This window comes from Onychostruthus taczanowskii, unplaced genomic scaffold, assembly GCF_017590055.1.
Source record: "Onychostruthus taczanowskii isolate IOZ18803 unplaced genomic scaffold, ASM1759005v1 scaffold20, whole genome shotgun sequence".
Taxonomy (NCBI): domain Eukaryota; kingdom Metazoa; phylum Chordata; class Aves; order Passeriformes; family Passeridae; genus Onychostruthus; species Onychostruthus taczanowskii.
Genome location: NW_024499240.1, coordinates 4,687,650 through 4,702,319, shown reverse-complemented (window position 1 = coordinate 4,702,319; position 14,670 = coordinate 4,687,650). Strand labels below are relative to the sequence as shown.

Sequence of the window (14,670 nt, the reverse complement as noted above, 5' to 3'; positions counted from 1 at the left end):
AAAGATATTTTAATGCTGGTGGCCTAAGGCTTGCAGTGTACATAATGCTGTTGTTATGGTGCAACTTTGCTTCCCCAAATTTCTAGCACTTCATAGTGTTGTGCAAGGAACAGTCACACCTGTGGTAATGTCATTCTTCAGTAGATAGTAACTACTTGTATCATCTTCTGCTCTGCTAGACCACTAGCAAGTTCTTGTAAGAACTAAGAAAATACAGTTGTCACTGTATCCAAAATGAACTACTGCCATTCTCCACATTTTGCTCAACCATTTGATAGTTAAGATATCTTTTTTATATTCTAGTCATGCTGTTAATACTAGATTATATGCATATGAATTTATACTTTTTTTCCATGCCTTGGTATTTGATTTGCCCTCAAGAATGCATATATTCTCAATAACAAGTTATCATTTATCCACTCATGAACTTCCTTTTTATTATTAATTTAAAATTAATCTTGTTATAATTTGACTATGTTTTTGGAAATGCTACTTCTTCTGTTGGGATGAAAAATAAACAAATTAGGCCAGTCTTGTTCCAAAGGGTGAACAATGCTTCATTAAATGCTTCTGCTGCATATCCTATTTTGTGATTTGGAGGCTGAGGAGGGTGATTAATTTAAAGAACTTGGCCACCTTTTTTCTGATAGTAGTAGAATAAGACCATTTAGATGGTTTTCTTTGTCTGTTTTGAAGATTATTTCTGTAAAGTTCATGGAAGACATACTGTAAGTGTGACCCTTGTTGTCTTTCTGTGTCCAGTTGTTGCCTACTGGTATCTGTATGACAATCACAAGGAGTTTATTTATTAACCTTTATGCAAGACTTAGGAATAACCGCTTCTACGAAGGTTCTTTTGTTGTGGAAGACATAAGATTTCTGAGAGTGGATTTCTTCCTTCCCTTTCAGCCAAGTGTATCTAATCTTGCTTGCTTACTGGACTGACTATATGGCCATGCCACGTTTCTGGAGTAGGTGTTTTGCAGGGTTTGGGAAGAGTGGGTGAAACTGATGTCAAGTTGTAGTCTGAAGGTGATGCAGTAGGCTCCTCGCGTGAAATACTGAATTATATTGGTTGCGTTTTGATAATCTGTTTCAATGACCATTTTTTGGTGTCTGAAGCTGCTGCTCTGCAGAGCTAAAGCTATATACTAGTGAATGTAAATTCACAGGGAAAATGTTAATTACAGTTAATGCTGTGGTATTTCCATGACTGCAGTTACCTGTTTAGGTAGTGTCAGTGGAAAATATAACAGTTGCAATAATATAGTAAGCCAGTGTAAATGAACTTCATGTCAGTGCTGCATGTTTTTGATTAGGGAGATGGCTGCTGCTGCTGCAGCTGCAGTGAGTGTTTTTTGTCTTACAATGATGTAGGATAAAACATTCAGTGCCTGCAAAACATTTAGGAGATAAACCTTATTTTTAAAGATAAATGAGGGTGTGATATTTTTCCTTTTTTTTCCCAACTTCTTAATTTAAATACAATTAATGAACATGCTGATATGTAAGATTAACCCTGTTACATATAGTTTATTCTTCCTTTCTAGATTTCTGTCTCAATTTGCGTTGTTTGTTTATCTTTTATTTTTAACAATTCAGAAACTCAGCTGGAGTGAATACTAAAAATAGTAATGTATGTAGCAAGGCATTTCCTTTTCCTGGGAAACTGCGTGATTCCCTTGCAAAATCAGAAAACTACATCTGTTTGAAACACTGCAATTGGCAGATGGTGTGGGGGGAGGGAAGAAGAGAGGAAGGATTTGGTGGAATGTAGTCCTAATAAAAAAAGTCACACATATCAAAGAGGAGCTGACTGATTTTTTTTAACTGTTTGGTGCATTTGCAAGATAAAATCTGTTAGTAATTGTTTTGAAACTTAAAATGTTACTTCTGTGCAAGCTGGAAACTGTGTGACAGCAGCAGTATTTATTAAATTGATGATTGTTTAGAAAATGAGATCTCTGAAAATACCACTTTAATTTCCTTACGGCTTGTCTTTCAATTATATGATGTTTGAAAGGAGGTGAGAAGACATTAAAAAAAGTTTTCTGTTACATTTCTTAGGTTTTCAGTACTTACTCAAATGAAGACTATGATAGACGTAATGAAGAAGTTGACCCTGTGGCAGCCTCAGCTGAGTATGAACTTGAGAAAAGGGTGGAAAAAATGGAAGTGTTTCCTGTGGAAATTGAAAAAGGTGCAAATCAAATCTTGAACATTTACAAGAGATACTATGGGAACAAAAGATAAAACCATAGCTGTATGTTCCTGGAATTTAGGTCTTGAATTTTTGAATGTGTATCTAGGGTTAGATTTGTGAAAAGTTGTGGTGAATTTAGTGAGTGTTAACCGGACGGGCCTCTACTAAGTGCAGATTGTCATACTGAATTAAAGTTAGGAAGGCTACAAGGCAAAAGGGGTTTAAGTAGTATCTACATATAAAATATGTTCTATTTTTTCTCTTTTTAAAGTGAATTTCTATTATCTTTTGTGTAGAAAGACTTGGAATGCTTTGAAACAACTCAGTTTGCTAACTGTTACATCATATGTCATGCAGCTAATGTTAGATTTTTGAATCCCTTAGGTGACAGGGGTCTGGGCATCAGTATCATTGGAATGGGAGTTGGTGCTGATCAGGGACTGGAAAAACTAGGTATTTTTGTAAAAACAATAACAGATGGTGGAGCTGCTCAGAGGGATGGACGGTGAGTTTTTCATTGAATTGATTATGCTTTTTACAAGTTTCCAACTGAGCCCAGTTGATTTCATTAGATATGCTGAATACTATGAGTAAAAGTACAAAAGCTGAATGCAGCTGAGTGATTATTACATTCCTGCTTTAACATAAAGCAGGAATGTAATAATTTATGTTAAATTTTAAAAAATGAGGTTATTATTATAGGACATTTTTGCTAAGTGACTGTAGATCTGCTTACAGTACATATGAGAAATGTTCAAAATGAGCTCATGTGTAGAAGCACTGCAGAATCACGTTGACACTGCAGAACACCAGTCACTGTGTAAATAATGCAAAAAACATCCAGTCAAATACTGTGTACATTTTAATTGGTGGTTTGCACAGTGACAAAGGATGAGGAGACTATTTTTAAGTAATGAATTTCAATGGAGTCAGAATTTATCATTGTAAATACTAGTGAGTTTTAAGTGATATTTGTCATGTCAAAAATGTTTCAAGCCAAAATACTATTGTTTACCTGATAGCTACGCATTTATTTATTTTGCAGAATTCAAGTAAATGATCAGATTGTTGAGGTTGATGGCATAAGTCTAGTGGGAGTTACTCAGTTCTTTGCAGCCACTGTGCTAAAGAACACCAAAGGCACTGTGAGGTATGTATGTTTTCTCTGAAATAATAGTTTCTTTTTGTCATTCTTCATTCATGGAGAATACAAAACAACAGTATGAAAATTTTACAAAGATATTGTGGAAGGCAACAGTGTAGCAAACTGATTTCTTAAAGGTATGTATGTTTTCTCTGAAATAATAGTTTCTTTTTGTCATTCTTCATTCATGGAGAATACAAAACCACAGTATGAAAATTTTACAAAGATATTGTGGAAGGCGTAGCAAACTGATTTCTTAAGCATGTCTTAAATTTTTTTGCTGCAAGATAATTTGTTTTTTTTCCTGTAGGTTCCTGATTGGGAGGGAGAAGCCAGGGGCTGAGAGTGAAGTAGCCCGTCTCATTAGTGAGACCTTAGAGCAAGAGAGATGTCTGTACGAGCAGCACTATGTTCATGATGATACAGAGCAGGTAAAACATTGTTCATGCTCTGCTAATGGGGTAAATGGTGGGGTTTAATCAAACTGAAGCAAAAATGTATAACAGAGGCAACTTGTTAAAAGCAGGAAAATAAGCACTTCATACACTAATGTTGTCAAGGCACATGGTTATTGCTTTATCACTAATCCAAAATACACTTTTAACTGTCAATTGTATGTGATAATTTTGTGCATGTCTTTCTTAGCTCTCTTTTGTGGAACTTTGATGAAGGTGTTTGCAAATCTTCTTTAACACTTATCTTGGTATAAGAAATTAAAAAGGAATAGTAACTAGTTAAGAAAAGTTTTGCAGCTGGTTGGATTTCTTGATTGTGTGCTTTGGTTATTGATACTAGCTTAATGCAAAAGTGTGTGTGTGTTACAGAATGTCATGATTTTCTCATTTTGTCAGGATGATGACTATGATGATGAGGAGGAGGATACATATGAGTCACATTTACATGGAAAATCTGTAGAAGTTTTTGATCTTCCTGAAAATGAAGATATTGGTTTACTACTGGATATGGATTCAGCGCAGTCTCTTCTTAAATTTAAAGAGGTGTTGTAGCAGTTTCTTAAATGTTCTTTGCAATGCACTGGGGAACATCTGAACCAAACTCTTTCATGTTCCCTCTCATTGCTTTGGGTTTTTTTTCCCAGTGTCACCAATAAATATCTCTGGTAAATGTCCATTGAAATGTAGGTCTTCTGTAATTTTTTGTATCCAGTCTCCCTATGCACATTTGCATTAAACAATCCTTTGATTTAAATTAAATTTAAAAAACCCTTGGAAACAGGTGGTAGAACCCAGCCCCGACTCTGTCCTTGTTGTCTGAGTATTGCATTAGATAGATAGGATGCTTCTCTTAGTTCTCTTCTGGCCCATTGGCCTTTGCTTGTGTTTGCTGCCCAGTAGAATGGCTTTAGCTGCAGAGAGCATGGGGGTTGTGCAAATATGCCTGTTTTGAATGGTCTCAAGTGTTGTTGTGAGATGTTTTTCAGGAAGACAAGAAATACATATCTAATTTCTTGGTTTAGTCCCTGCGGTCTTCTGAGAAATCTGTGTACATAAAAGCACGTGATTCTGTAGATAGGCATATTTTTGGCTTGGAGAGTATTTTTATGGTGTGTTTTTTGGAAGGAATGGATTTGTAAACGCAATAGGGCATTCCAGACTCTGAATCACAACTTAACATAATTGGAAATAGTATGGTTCTCTTTTCCCAGGGTTTTTGTAAAGGAGCATATTTGCTTTATTCAGGGCTGTGGAATTTAGTCAGGGACTTAAATGGTACAGACTTTGGCATTTTGGAGTCCAGGCTTCTCTGGTAGATTTAAGTGCCTGTCATTTTCACTCTGGGAGGAGAAAAATATACTGCGAAGAAACTGTTTTATCAGATGCTATTTGCTGCTACATCAGCTTATTTTTGTCTTGGTATTGGATTGGTATTTTGCAGGTCCCCTATGTTTGTTCTCTTGATAATGTTGCCAATGTCATTGAGGAAGTAGAAATTGCAGGCTGCTGATCTCTAGAGAGCATTCACAATTTTCTGGGTTTGGAAGCATTGCAGCAAGCTGAAGCTTCTTAAGTGCTGTATTTACTTGGGATACTTATAATCTCATGTAGAATCTCATTACTCATTACTGTGCTGTTACTAACATAATCTAAATGAAGAATAGTCATGGATTCACTAGTTTTAATTTGGGATTGGTGCAATGTGTGTTGACAAAAAGAAAATCCCCGCAAGGTTACAGATGGAAAGTGAGATACAAGGAACAATTAATACTGTTAGAAAAAATCTTTACATTTGGCTTAAGTGTAGTCTTTTTGATTTCTAATAATCCTATGAAGATTTGTGGTGTAAAAATACATGGCTTAATTTTAAAATAAAGCCAACACATTTATTTCTAAGTGCTGATTGTAAAAATATTTAGTAGTGTTAAGTTTTTCCTTTATTCTGTGTCCCAGTTGTCATCCTAAGTGCATTGCTGCCGTTTCATTACCCTGGCATGTTGAAACCTTATCATAATATTTTCAGTTTAATGTGTAGACAACAATGGGAGATTTTTAGGGTGGTTGTGTACTGGGGAACTTGTTTGAAGTTTGAGTAATTTTTAATTTTTTTTAAATAAAAGCTCATGATGACTTGTCCTGTAATTGACAAGTAATTACGTTGACTTTATGCCACTCTAACAGTGGTTTGCAGAAAAAGGGAATCATGGAGAAATACTTAAAATTAACATTTTCAAATGTAATTTTGTATGTGCTCATACAGTTCTTTTCGTCTGTTCCAGCTACAGTTAAAACATGCAGTAACAATAGCTGAAGTGAATCAACTGAAGGAGAAAGTAAGTTTTCAGAGAATATAATTATTGGTAGGGTTTTTTGGTCGGGGGGTTTGTTTTGTTTTTATGGCTACTGATTTCACCAGAAATAGGCTGAATGCAAAAGGTAGCAATCAGTTTATGCCTCAGGCACTCTCTGCTTTATGCTAGACAGACATTTCAAAGCTGAAGAGCTATGCTCAAATTAAAAATAAAATTAAAAATCAACCAAACAAATAAAGCCCCAAAAGTCACATTAAAAAACTAAAAAAACCCCAAGTCTCCACTTTAAAATGAATGCTTCAGTATTACTGGTTACAGTAGCTGAGTACTGTGGACAGCTGTATGAAACAGCTCATAAACAAATATGAGAATATTATCAGTGGATTGAACTTGTCTTATTTGAGAATGGATTTGGCCAGACAATGATTTGTGGCTGTCTTTCTGTTACCAGAAAGTTATTTCTGTTATCCTCTTTCCCTCCTTAAATTTCTGACCTGGTCTAGGGAGAGAGTTTTTTCCAGTAGTTTTGTTTTTTGCTGAAGATTGGTTCAGTGCCTCTGCTTATTCTGAGAAAGTGTTTCTTGTACTTTTTTGCTGCTTTTTTCACTGATGCAGATTTATGCATGGCCTTTGTCTGAAAATACTGTGTGTGTGCGAGCATCTTCTTTTATTCATTGCCCTTCTGTGTTGCCTTGCTCAGAAATGCATATCCCAGGACAAGTTGCAGCACAGGTAGCAAGTGAAGACGGCATAGTGCTTCAGTTTGCAATAATTCTCAGTAGCAGTATCTATTGGGGTATTTCATGCACTCTGTAATTGTTGAGGCAAGGCAGACAAAGCTACTTACGACAGTTCTGTTTCTGATTTCTGACAGTGCTCCTCCTCTTTCTAGTATTCTTGGTATGTGGCCCAACGGGCTTGCACAAAAGCTGTTAAAAATGTTGGTGTTAGTACAGCTTTCGACCCCGTTTTTAAATTCAAGAAATTCTTGGTCCTTCAAAATCCTTGTTCCGTTGGCAGGTGATCTTAACTGGCTTCAAAAGCAGTGATTTGTTTCCTCAGTGGAAGTGGTGTCCCCAAAGAAGGAGGCTGGACAAACTAAGCTGTGTCTTGCCTGTCCACTCCTCCAAGGCCTGGAGAGCTTCACAGGTTAACGTTACCGTGTGTAATGTGGCTGCTGTCAAGCTGAAGGGGTGGCAGCCCTTGCCTTTACTGAGGGAATATTTGGTGGTTTTGTACATCAGCTCAAGAAAAGGAAACCCTGCACGTGCCATCATTGATTAGGAAGACCAGTGTCATATAAAGTTACCAGGGAAGATCAGCTGGTCATGTTATCTTTATTCAAAAAGCTGTTGGTAACAAAGTAGCAGGACAGGGAGCTTGTCGTATACAGGTTAAGATTATTTATCTGCAGTTGCCTTTGAAGGTATTCAAACTAGGCCTCTCCAGAGATATTAAGATCTGGTGAGATCTCGGAACAATATAAGCTAATAATACAGGTCTTGGTTATTTAATCTGTCTAGAAAGATGCAATAGCAATGATGAAGCAATAAAAGACTCTTGGGTTTCAGTTCTAAACTTGGTTGGATTAGCAAGGGTTGGAAGAGTTGATGTGATTACTTTAAAAGTTGTGTCCTGTTTTCATATTCCTGATAAGTATGTAATTATTATTAGCTATTCTCTACTTAAACAAGTATCAACAACTGGTTTTTATTTAGTCTTTTAGATTAGATTAATTTGTTAAGTATTAATCTTTTCAGTTAAAAGTTGTTGAAGCAGAAAAAAATGAATGGAAATTTAATCGAGCCCAACTACAGCAAAACTTGGATGAAAGCAAAGAGAAAATTAAGAAGTTAGAGACCTACTGGTTAGAGGCACAAAATTTATGCAAAACAGTAAATGAGCGTCTTAAAGAGACTCAAGAACAATGTGATGCCCTTGAAAAGAAATACAACAAGGCCAAGAAATTGCTTAAAGACTACCAACAAAAGTAAGTACCCCAAAATACCAGGTCTCTATTGCTTGTATGTTTTGTACAACTTGGGGAAAGCTGTCAGCAATACCTGGAGGAATAGAATTTGCTTAATATACTTTCTTTTCATTTATTAGAGTGCAGGGAAGAAGTGAGCTACAAATGCTGAATCATTCCATACCTTACATCACCAGCTTCTCTGAAAAGATTCTCTGAAAGGTTTTCTGAAAATCTTGCTGCTGCTTTTGATTTATAGCTAAGGAAAAATTCTTTAATATTTCAATGACAACTTTTAAAAAACAACTTAGTTTAAAAGCTGTAATGCATCTATACTTTTTGGAAGAACTACTTGAAATTTGATTTGAGGAGTTAGGCAATACCATTTGCTCTTTGTGAAAAACCTTGGCTGACTTCAGTGTTCCAGATAGGGTAGACAACAAAGGATATCTCATAATAGCCAGATATATGTGATTTAGTCTGAGTTAGTTATGTCTTATAGGAGGAGTACAAAGAATTTTCAGAGAAATTGAAAGTTTGGGGATGTGTATCTAGCCCACTAAAATGGCAACATGTTGGGTTTTTTAGTAGAAGTAATACTGTTTATTAGATACCCCTGTGGGGGACTCCAGCACTGTTATGTGGTAGTGTCTAATTGTTCTATGATCTTCCCTCTTAGCTAAAGAAGAGGTAAAAAAAATTGCAAAATATTCGTAGATGTGTCCTGATAATACAGAACACAACTGTTGCTTTTGGTAGTTGCTGTTATACTCTTGTATAATATTCTTGTTCCCAATTTCTCCAGTTGCTACTTCCTTTTAAAGGCAATTTATTATGATCTTTTGCTCTGTAGTCCACATCCAGAAATGTTACTTTTCACAGTACGTTTTTGTGCTGTTTGGTGAGCTTTTTAAAGGTCTCCTTTCCCCTCTCCTCCCAAGCTTATCCACATGGAAGTTCAAAAGTACGTGAAGATGACTGCTAACATGCTACTTTCCATTCCCTCGATGTTCAGCAAATTCCCATTACTCGTTTGATTGTCCCTGAAGCTTTTGCATTTGTTGTAGATGTTTTATGCTTATTTTCTGGTTTTGTATGTCATTCCATATGACACAGGCAAAAACAGCTTTTATTTTTGTTTCCTTCTTGTAGTCATTGTTTCTTCTTTGTAAAACCCAGCCATTGCAATTGCTGTAGGATGAACTAAGTAGAAACTTGAAATGCAATTTAATTTCCAACAAATAATTTTGCCATACCTTTTGGAAAGAAAACATACTGTGTGTGCATGTATCTTTGTGGAAGAGAGTAAGATGCAATGATTGGAGTCATGCATGCATTTCAGGCTTAAATGCATATGCAGCTTGCCACTTTTAAAATGAGAGATGGTTGTAACTTTGCAGAAAAAGTACCACACATCCTTTTTCTGCCCAGAGTAGATCACAGTCATCTGTATTTTCTTTTCAAGACAGTAGAAACATACAAATAAATATGTCATTTTATGACATTATAAGATTAATGAATCAGTTATACCTTACAGACTGATTTTTGTCACCATTCACTAATGGAATGCTTTTTAGTAAATGCAGTTGTGCATATTTCTATTAAACATATTTTTCTGCATTTCTGTGTATTACTATTTCATAGACATGTATGTATTTCTTTTACCAGAGAAATAGAATTTATGAAGAAAGAAGAAGATCATTCGAAGCTACTTGAAGAGAGAGACCAGAAATATGCAGAACAGCTGCAAATATATCAGGAAAAAGTAAAGCAGTATTATATTTTGAAATAAACTTCTGCATTCTTGGAGACTTGTATCTCACTTCTGAATTTTAATTCTTGCAGATTTCAGAGCTTGAAAATAAATTGAAAGCATATGAGAAAATGCCTTATGTATTTGAGGGTGGCAGTTTATTGGAAGATGGCTGTCAAAGTCCAGGCCAATCTAACGAACAGTCAAAGGTAAAAGAAGACAATGAAAAAGAAACCAAATCAATAGAAGAAAGAATAAATTCTTTAGACATGCTGATTTCTGGTAAGTAGACTGTAGTGGTTTTTTATTTGCAATTAAGGAAAATTAAGAGCATAGTGGTTTGTATGTATAGTGGTTTTTTTGTTGTTAAGAGAAGTGAAGTGTTTGCTGTTTCGTACTAACTGGGTAAATGTTTTAGCTGAGTCAGTGTGGATGCTTGAGTTTAGGTTACCCCAAAATTTTCAGTATAGTTGTAATGTATTTCTTAAGTGTTGTGGGAAAGAGGGGATGGATGGAGAGACAACTGTTTTAACTGTTCTGCAGATTCTCTGTTAGTGAAACTAATAGTCGAAATAAAACACTGAGATATGTCAGTTAAAATCCCATTTGTTTCAAGCTGTAATTTACAGTAAACTTGCTATGATTTTTTTGTCCTGTAATTTTATGCACAGAATGTTATGAAATATCAGATTTAGGTTCAAATGAGAAGGAAATTTTTAAAATATTTGGTAAATTCTTACTTTGTAAAGAGTTTCTGTCCTAGAGAATGATGTTAGGAAATCGCATCTGGGACACAAACTTTCATCTATTTGAGAACAGAATTAAGTTTTCAATCTATAAGACAATTACATTCTGTTGGATTTTATTATTTTTAACTGAAGAAGTTAGGTAAAAGTATATTTCAAATTAAATAGAAATTGCTATTGCAATGTGTAAAATAGTGCAGTATAATATAAAAGTATTTTCATACAGCAATGGTTAACAAGTAGAATAATTCTGACTTAGATTTTGAATATTTTTCTGGGCAGTGGGTTGGTGAACTTGCCTACCAGTTTTTGCTGGGTTTTTTGTTTACTTTTTTTAAAATGTATGTTTTTGTTGCAGATTTTGATGCTTTTGTTGGAGATACTCCCAGATTAGACACCAGTGCCCACAAAGCAAAAGCTCAGCTTGCTTTGAAAGTAAAACGCCAGCCACCTTCTCGATCAAAGCTGAAAGAATCTCTTGGGGGTGGACAACAGACTGCAAATCTGCAGGTACTGATACTGGTACTGACACTGATAATGATGTATTGAGTTTTATGTGCATTTGCAATTGTAAGTGTTTTCCATGCTTCATTCAGGCTGTTCCAAAGTATCCTAGTTTTATGCTGCATCAAATGAAAAAACCTTTTAGGGTTCATGACATACATTAACTCTGGCATGTATTTGTGGCGTGATTAATTTGAAGTTAGCAAAGAACTATGTGAGCTTGTTCTGTGCTACTTCTGCTTGCTGAAAGATTTTGATATGGGGATATGTTGTGAAATATCTTGTTATGCCTTCATCTGGAACAAGTTACCAAATTTCTTCAAAAATTAAAGAATTCTGAAATGCTTCATTATTACATAAGTCATCATTTGAGTTCACAAGAAGTGTGCCAGTAAAATGTTCTCATGTTTCTGGAAAACAACTGAAGCATTGAGGTATAGATAGTCAATATATGACAGAGCCTGTCATAGAAGGAGGACGCTGAACTAATTCAGTGAGGCTGAAAACTGGCTGCATTGAATTGGAATGGCTAACATGTACCAGAACATTTCTGATTTGGCTAGAAAAAGTTTACTTGGGACGTGCAGAAAGGTGTGTATAGAGGTGGGTAACAGCCTCTAAAATCAGATTCATGTGATTCAGATGGTATCCACATGTGAGGCTGAAAACTGGCTGCATTGAATTGGAATGGCTAACATGTACCAGAACATTTCTGATTTGGCTAGAAAAAGTTTACTTGGGACGTGCAGAAAGGTGTGTATAGAGGTGGGTAACAGCCTCTAAAATCATGTGATTTCATGTGATTCAGATGGTATCCACAAGTATGTAAGTTCAGAAAATTTCCTGAACTGAGGAAATTTGCTTAGCACATCCTTCCACCCTGGTAAAAGAACAGACAATAAATGTGTATATGTCATGTTTATCAAAAAGTAACTTTTAAATTTATTGAAGGATGAAGATTCAGAAGACCATGTTCTCAACAGAGAATCTTCCAGTATGTACCTAACTAAGACCTTAGAAACAAGTGAAAAATTACCTCTCCCGTGCCTGGATGACACAGATCAAAAGAGTGAAAAGCCTGAGAAAAGAGAAAGCACAGAAAGTCCTCTAGAGTCAAGTCCTTCTGCTTCCACACACTCTTCTCCAGTACACAAACCAAACAGTGAAAATAGCACAACCACCACTCGTTCACCTCCTCCTGAAGGGATGACTCCAAATTCTCCTCAAGGATATCTCAAGAATGTTAAGCAAAGAGAAGCAAAAGGGAAAGGGAAAGAAGCCAAGGGTAAGACTTAAGGGTTTATTATTATTTTAATTCTTCAGGATTGAAGTTTTACAAATTTTAGATGTAATCAGTAAAGGTCCTAATATATTTTTGCAAAACACTAGCCTCATAAGTGGCAATGTATTGGAGAGCAAGTCTGACGAATTTCCTGATTCCCAGAAAAATTCATTGTTGGCTTTGTGCTTTCAGACAGTATGTAGTGTTTAAACAAGATACAGATTCTGAGAATTGTGGGAATCACCACATTACTCATCATGCCCTCTTAGGATATTTGTCATAGAAGAAGGTTAAAGGTATTATAATCAGCCTAGTCACTACTAGTCATTATTTGATAGGAAGCGTTGGCATTTTTCTTATGAATAATTGAAAAAGGGATCTAATATAATCTTTTCAATGTTTGATATTTTCTGTAATCAGCTAGTACAAAGGTATAAAGACAGATGACTTGCTGTCTTTGCCCTACAGCTCAGACAAAACCATTCTTTTAATAGCCTGAAACAGGATTTGTTTTATACTGTCCTTTTTTTGTATGTGTCTATAAAGACTCAAACAAAAATACTCTAAAACAAACCTCACTTATTAAGACACATATCTAATATGTCTGTGAATTTGCTTTCTTTTCTACAGTTTTTTTGTGATGGCAGAATCATTGTAAACTTCTTTTTTGTAAACTGGCTGTGGAACTGCTAATTAATGTTTGTAATTCGTTAGAGAAGAATACTGTGGTAGTTTTTACCTTTCTGTAGACAGTGTAGAATTACTCTTTATCAAAAGGAATATTTTTGAGTAGTTGTCAGCAACTGTTATGTCCCCATTTAAAAATGGCCTGGTCCAGACAGAATGATGGAAAGATGCCACAGAAAATAACTTAGGCTGGCTGATATGGCTGTAGTATTTCAGTTATTATCTGTGTGCAGGAATGGGAGTTTTAACACTGTCACCCAGGTCTTAGTATCTGACTTACAAGAATCATCATTAGTAGCTGAAAATTGCAGGTTTTTTTACAACAACATTTTTATTTTTCACCTCTCTATGAAAAACAGAAGAAAGGAAAAATGAAGACAAGACAGCAGAAACAAATGAAGGAATTCCATCAGGGAAGTCCAAAAGGAGATTTCCAGATTTTGGGTAGGATTTTACATGTGTTCCTTTGAAAATAAATGTTGTTCTGTGTTATTTTTGAGAATATTATGTTCTCTTAAATAAAACAATGTTGAGGAGTGCAGTAATGCTACTGCATAACACCTTTGAAGATGGGGTAAAGCTTGTTGAAGCCAGCTAACACTAAAGATTTAGGCTGGTACTGCAATAAATGCATCATAGTGTATAAGTTAAAAATCAGCTGATTTCACACACTGATAATGTAGTTAGTGACTTTGCTCAAGTTGCTGTGCATTGCTTAGGAGCATTAATGTAGCAGTAAAACTGAGGTTTTCTTTCTGGTTGTATCCACTATATTCTAGGCTTCTGTAGGCATTTTCTGTATTTATTTTGGTTATCTGTGTCTTTTGAAAGGGTACTGTAATGATTCTTAAATAGAATATGAGTGCCAGAACTTTTTTAATTGCATGCATAATCTGCAAAATTATGCTTTATGTAACAATATAAATGTGGCTTTTTATGACTGTTGAAGTCAATATGAAAACTAACTTGCTGATTTAAAGAAATGTAAATGTAAGTGCTTTATGAAATCTGTTTTTTCACTTCAGTGGATTGCGGAAATCTGGGGGCAAGGGTAAGAAGCAAGAAAAAGAAAATCTAAGAGGTTCTCTGGATAGCAGGTAGTTCTTTTGTTAGTTTATGCATACATGCTGCATTTCAAAAATTTGTAACATAAGTATTTCTTTAAAACTGTCATTAATGTTTGATCTTAAAGTATATTCTGGTATAACAGTGCCAAAATTCTGTGAAGATTTAATGATAGAGATGAGCTTCTAATCTCACAGAAGAGAGTAGAGGAGAAAACCTTAAAACTGTATTTTGTTTAAGAAGATGAATGTTGAGTAAATTAAGTTAACAATTACTTGAAATTATTAAATTGTGTGAAATACTGCAAAAAAATTGTGTTGTTATGTAACTCATTATTTTACACGGATATTTAAATACAAATATCAGTTTTAATTTCAAGTATAAGTTGTGCTGTGAAACTGGTAAGAAGATGAATGTTGAGTAAATTAAGTTAGCAATTACTTGAAATTGTTAAATTGTGTGAAATACTGCAAAAAATTGTGTTGTTATGTAACTTATTATTTTGCATGGATATTTAAATACAAGTATCAGTTTTAATTTCAAGTATAAG

The 14,670-nt window shown here is 35.1% G+C and overlaps 1 protein-coding gene across 2 annotated transcripts in view; it reads left to right on the top strand.

Annotated features, from left to right (window-relative positions):
* Positions 1-14,670, top strand: part of LOC121335352 (neurabin-1-like) — a 40,545-nt gene that overhangs the window by 12,377 nt on the left and 13,498 nt on the right. For both annotated transcript variants that reach the window (XM_041403383.1, XM_041403382.1), the window contains exons 3-15: positions 2,068-2,200; positions 2,588-2,708; positions 3,249-3,353; positions 3,658-3,778; positions 4,199-4,345; positions 6,082-6,135; positions 7,875-8,104; positions 9,752-9,848; positions 9,929-10,118; positions 10,941-11,092; positions 12,038-12,371; positions 13,415-13,499; positions 14,081-14,152. In XM_041403383.1, coding sequence (XP_041259317.1) covers positions 2,068-2,200; positions 2,588-2,708; positions 3,249-3,353; positions 3,658-3,778; positions 4,199-4,345; positions 6,082-6,135; positions 7,875-8,104; positions 9,752-9,848; positions 9,929-10,118; positions 10,941-11,092; positions 12,038-12,371; positions 13,415-13,499; positions 14,081-14,152 — 1,841 coding nt within the window. The remainder of the gene's footprint in view (positions 1-2,067; positions 2,201-2,587; positions 2,709-3,248; positions 3,354-3,657; positions 3,779-4,198; positions 4,346-6,081; positions 6,136-7,874; positions 8,105-9,751; positions 9,849-9,928; positions 10,119-10,940; positions 11,093-12,037; positions 12,372-13,414; positions 13,500-14,080; positions 14,153-14,670) is intronic.